At 31.1% G+C, this 5,841-nt stretch overlaps 1 protein-coding gene across 1 annotated transcript; it reads left to right on the forward strand.

Annotated features, from left to right (window-relative positions):
- Positions 1-843: 843 nt before the first annotated feature.
- On the forward strand, positions 844-4,254 carry LOC110619835 (glycine-rich cell wall structural protein 1.8). Its single transcript, XM_043958522.1, has 4 exons — positions 844-2,773; positions 2,881-2,936; positions 3,663-3,682; positions 4,128-4,254. Exons 1-4 carry the CDS (start codon positions 844-846, stop codon positions 4,252-4,254), a joined length of 2,133 nt encoding a protein of 710 aa, XP_043814457.1.
- Positions 4,255-5,841: the final 1,587 nt, after the last annotated feature.

Genomic DNA, 5,841 nt, shown 5'->3' on the forward strand with positions numbered 1-5,841 from the left:
CTTAATTTATAAAAATTATCTTATAAGCATTGAAGTACTTATAAGTAATTATAACCATTTAAAATTTGATTTATTAGATAAAAAATAAAAATATTTATATTTTTTTACTTCCTAGTATCACATCTTTAACAAATAGTGATAATTTTTAAGTATCGAGTGAAGTATAAAAACATACTCTAATTTCATTAATTTTCACTTTAAAATTTGTGATATAATTTGTATTTAAATAAATTTTTATAAAATTATGCATAATTTTTAGTTTTTTAAAATAAATTTTTTAAAGAAAAAAATGAAAATTTTAAATTTAAAAAATAAATAGAAAAAATTAATTAAATTAAATTGAATTGTTGTGAAATATTTAATTCCAAATAAAAAGTAATGACTCTATGAATGACTGAAATAAATTGAAGGCAAGGCTTGAATAAATTGCAACTTAAAATAATATGAACTTGCCGATCCAGCATGATTAGATTAATAGTTTGAGGGAAAAAATGATAGTTTAATAATTTTTCATAATCAACTTATTTAACTTTTTATTAAAGTTAAATAAAATAATTTTTATTATCTGAAAGCTAATATGTTGCTTTTTTTTTAAAAAAAATGTCCAAAAATATAATTTATTTCCAAAGTCATAGTCTACTCTTATTGTGATTTTTATTAATGATTTTTGTTTTTAAATAATGAGACTTCAGATCTGTAATCGAACCACTTGAATAAAATAACAATTTTCTAAATCAAACCAATGCATACTTCATTTTCTATATAAGGCTTTACAGCACTCCTTGATTAGCATTAAGTATACAATAAAACCTTCCAGTAGTTTTAAGTCTTTTGAGTGAAACAATGGCCAATGTGGAAAATGCTCAGCCTCCACAGCTGGAAAATCAACAACGAGGAAACCTTCAAGCGCCAGTCTTTGGGAATTTTCAAGGAGGGAACCAGCAATGGAGCTATGATCAGGGACTCGAATCAAGGAGTACACAATTCGGAAATCAACAAGGTGGTAATATCCAAATACCACAATCTATACATCTTCAAAATGGAAGCTCCTTTCCGGTCAACTTTCAAAATGTATGTTTGTCTGGCGGATATATACCAAACATTCAAGGGGGAAATACACAATGTGGGAACTACCAAATACAACCATGCATGCCACATATAGAGTTTCCCCAGCTTGGGAATCCATATATGGGATATGTAGTACCATTTCCACATTATCATGCAATTCGTAATCAAGGTGGAAATGTTCAAGGAGCCAATACACAAGGAGGAAATACCCAAGGCATCAACACACAAGGAGGCTATATCCAAGGTGGAAACCTTCTAGAAAGAAATGCACAAGGAGGAAATGCTCAAGGTGGCAATCCACAAGGAAGAAATGCTCAAGGTGACAATGCTCAAGCTGGCAATGCTCAATGTGGTAATGCCCAAGGGTTTTATGGGCCATATAGTAATATACAAGCCAATACACAAGGAGGAAATACCCAAGGCATCAACACACAAGGAGGCTATATTCAAGGTGGAAACCTTCTAGAAAGAAATGCACAAGGAGGAAATGCACAAGGAGGAAATGCTCAAGGTGGCAATCCACAAGGAGGAAATGCTCAAGGTGACAATGCTCAAGTTGGCAATGCTCAATGTGGTAATGCCCAAGGGTTTTATGGGCCATATAGTAATATACAAGGAGGAAACGCACAAGGTGGAAATGCACAAGGTGGAAATGCTCAAGGTGGCAATGCACAAGGAGGAAATGCACAAGGAGGAAATGCTCAAGGTGGTAATGCTCAAGGTGGTAATATTCAAGGAGGAAATGCTCAAGGTGGGAATGCTCAAGGGGGAAATGCTCAAGGTGGGAATGCTCAAGGAGGAAATGCTCAAGGTGGCAATGCGCAAGGGGGAAATGCTCAAGGTGGCAATGCACAAGGAGGAAATGGACAAGGAGGAAATGTTCAAGGTAGCAATGCGCAAAGAGGAAATGCTCAAGGTGGTAATGCTCAAGGAGGAAATGCTCAAGGTGTTAATGCTCAAGGAGGAAATGCTCAAGGTGGTAATGCTCAAGGGGGAAATGCTCAAGGAGGAAATGCTCAAGGTGGTAATGCTCAAGGGCGAAATGCTCAAGGAGGTAATGCTCAAGGTGGTAATGCTCAAGGGGGAAATGCTCAAGGAGGTAATGCTCAAGGGGGAAATGCTCAAGGTGGGAATGCTCAAGGAGGAAATGTGCAAGGTGGCAATGTGCAAGGAGGAAATGCTCAAGTTTGCAATGCCCAAGAGTTTTATGGGGCATATAGTCATATACAAGGAGGCAATTCTCAAGGTGGTAATGCACAAGGTGAAAATGCTCAAGGTGACAATGCACAAGGAGGAAATGCTCAAGGTCACAGTGCTCAGGGAGTATGTGCTCAAGGTGGGAATGCACAAAGTGAAAATGCTCAAGGTGGCTATGCTCAAGATGGCAATGCGCAAGGAGGAAATGCTCAAGGCGGCAATGCGCAAGGCAGAAATGCTCAAGTTAACAATAATGCGCAAGGAAGAAATGTTCAAGGTGTCAATGTTCAAGGTTGCAATGCCCAAAACTTTTATGGGTCATATAGTAATGTACAAGGAAGCAATGCTCAAGATGGTAATGCACAAAATAGAAATACTCAAGGTGGCAATACGCACGGAGGAAATTCACAACAAGGAAATATCCAAGATGATAATATTCAAAGCGGCGGCAATGTTCACAATGAAAATATGCCAAACATTGCATATTGTACTTGTGCACATCTACCAGGTTGTCCTTGGAGGCAAATATACATCAATAAGCCCAAAACATCTGAAACAAACTCTACTATTTACCATATTACTATTATGTAATATTTGTTTTTGTTTATTTGACAGAATTTACGTATACCTCTCAGGAGGATGTTGGAATAAGGGCTTTTGATGCCATTGGTGTAGTTTTTACAAATAAGAGCTTTTGTGCTCATTAGTTCTTATGTAAGCTTTTGATGTTATTGATGTACTTCTGACAAATAAGAGCTTTTATGCTCATTAGTTCTTATGTAACTTTCATTAGTTATTGCAAGTGTATGCAATATTTTCACTTTTTTCAGAAACTAATTTCAATTTATTTAATATATTATTGGTTTTATTATTATAATATTAAACAATTAAGGAGATTTCAGATTATCTTTCGTTGTTCATTTTTATTTTTTTTAAGGCTTAGATCATGTCATTTTTTATATATTGCGGATGGATTAAATATTAATAAGTTATTATTAATTAAAGTTTTGTATTATATTGATATTATAAATTGAGTATAAATTACATAACCATAAAATTTATTTTTTTAACAAAAAGCTAAATTGTGATTTTTTTTTATATATAGATATATTTAAAAATATTTATAACAATAAATTAAGATAAAAATTACTTTCAATGCAATTTTCTCTCTGTGCTCTCTTTGTGACTCGATACTCTCGTTTTTTCCTCTTACTTAAACCTAACTTCTTTTTTTTTCCTTCCCCATAAAAGACGATCTGCATCAATTGACTATCGATGAAAAAGAAAATGTTGTTGTCCCTATTAATAGTTTCAGAGATATTCCGATCGTCACTTATGATTTCTGTATAGTGGGGGTATTTTTCACATATAATCCAATCAATTTTCAAAATATGCAGACCTTTTTGGCAGATTTAAGGTATTCTTTAGAGAGGTATTTATTATGGAATTAGAGACAAAAAAAAATATGTTTTGGTTTTTTAATAATATTAATTTTGAAAATATAGGAAATGAGACCCTTGGTTGTACAATCGATTGCTGTTTGTTTGGAAGGAGATACAAGATAATAAAAACCCTCTCTATACCTCTCTAACTCATTCTGATTTTTGAATTTTGATTAAAGATCTCTCTTCTGGTTATTATAACGAAACGTTGGCTAAATTAATCGGAGATTTTGCTGACCACTATAAAAAGTATGATATGAAAAATTCTTCAGTTACGTCGTCAGGCCCTATGAGAGTTAAAATTTATTTGGACATTCGGCAACCTTTGAAACGGTGATAAAAATTTGTTGGAGATGATGGTATTGCGTTTACTGTAAAGTTTCAATACAAAAAACTGACTATTTTTTGCTATCTATGTAGGAAACTGGGTCATATGGAGGCTTTCTGTGACTTGCGGCTGAGGTTGAAGAAAGAAAATATCAAGTTTGGTTGGGGTGATTTCCTCATACCACCTGTTCATTGGAACCAGAGACCAACAAGTCTGTGACTGTGTGATTCCAGCAATTCTGCTCCACCATGATTTGTGACAGGATTGACATCAACTAGCAATTTTGAAAATACTAATTTGGCAGTACATAATAGGTAATTCTCCTTATTTAACAAAAATTATAATACTACTCTAACGGCTCATACTTTATTTAATAAAATTTTATTAATATAATCAGTAGTTTTGCTTTCAAAAAAATAATACACTAAGACGATCAAAAAACAACATGTTATCAATAAATATCGAGAACAATCATCCAAGCATTTTGAACTTATGTAGTAATAACCGCTTTAAATAATAAATAGACGGGTGAGCATTTGGTCCATTCGGTTTAAAATCGAACAGAATTGAATAAATATTAAAATTTTTAATATTTATAAAATCAAATTGATTTTAGTCAGATATCGAATCGAACCGATCTGATTCGGTTCAATTCAGTGCGGTTTAATGGATTTAAATTTTTAATATTTTTTTATCTTTTACACTTTATTTTTAATATTTTAAAATTTAATTAAAATATTTTAATCTTAATATGATCTAATCTTTCTATATTATTAAAAATAATATATTATTATCACTAATCGGTTCGGTTCAATTTTTTAATTTTTTTATAAAAATCAAATTGAACCGAAATAATTAAAATTTTTAAAATTAAAAATCGAATCAAAATGAATAAAAATCAAACTAAAATTTTAAATTAATTCGATTTGATCACATTTTTTCGATTTGAATTAAATACTACTCGCCCCTATAAATAGATACGATATTTGGAGACTTACTAACATAAAATATAAATACCAGTAAACTTTGAAAGAAGAATTTTTACATTTTACAGTAAAACTACCAAAGTAAGATAAATTACAATCCGATTTTGCTACTACCTGCACAACAAGAAGACCGTTAGTTTCCATTTAAAATTTAATAGATTAGGAAATTAATTTACTATTTCATATATGAATGGATTAAGAAGTTAATTTACTAATGAATACATGAAATGAGGATAATAAGAATTTTTTCCAAAATTTCAAAATTATTAGAGTAAAAATAAATTATATTCACACCAGATCGACTCATTAAAAAATAAATTATATTCACACCGGATCGACTCACTAAAAAATAAAATATTTTCAGCGAATATTTATTTTATTTTTAAAAATTAAATCTATAATCTCACTAAAAAGAAATAAATATTAAACCATTATTTTTAATACTTATTGATCTAGTTGTGGTTTTTTTATACTCATAAAGAGTCTAATGTGAATACTCATGCCTTCACTAATTAAAATCGGATTAAAAAAGAATTTTGACTAAATTTGGATCGAAGAGTTGAATGATTGTGTGATGAGTTTGGTGTTGCAAAATTGTAATTTTATTCTCTCATTTTATTATGCAGTAATGGAGTGGGCTCGTTTTATTTAAAAGGGAAAAAGAAGAAGGGGAGGATTAAATATCCTTTCTATATAAAAGGACCTAAATTTAACTCCACCTCTTTAATGCCAATTAAAAATATTCCAATCATATAAAAAAATTAAAAGAGTCGCTGTAAAAAATTAAAAATATAATTATAATTTTTTATCAATCGATAAT

The sequence above is a fragment of the Manihot esculenta genome, chromosome 7 (genome assembly GCF_001659605.2).
Source record: "Manihot esculenta cultivar AM560-2 chromosome 7, M.esculenta_v8, whole genome shotgun sequence".
NCBI classification, from domain to species: Eukaryota; Viridiplantae; Streptophyta; class Magnoliopsida; order Malpighiales; family Euphorbiaceae; genus Manihot; species Manihot esculenta.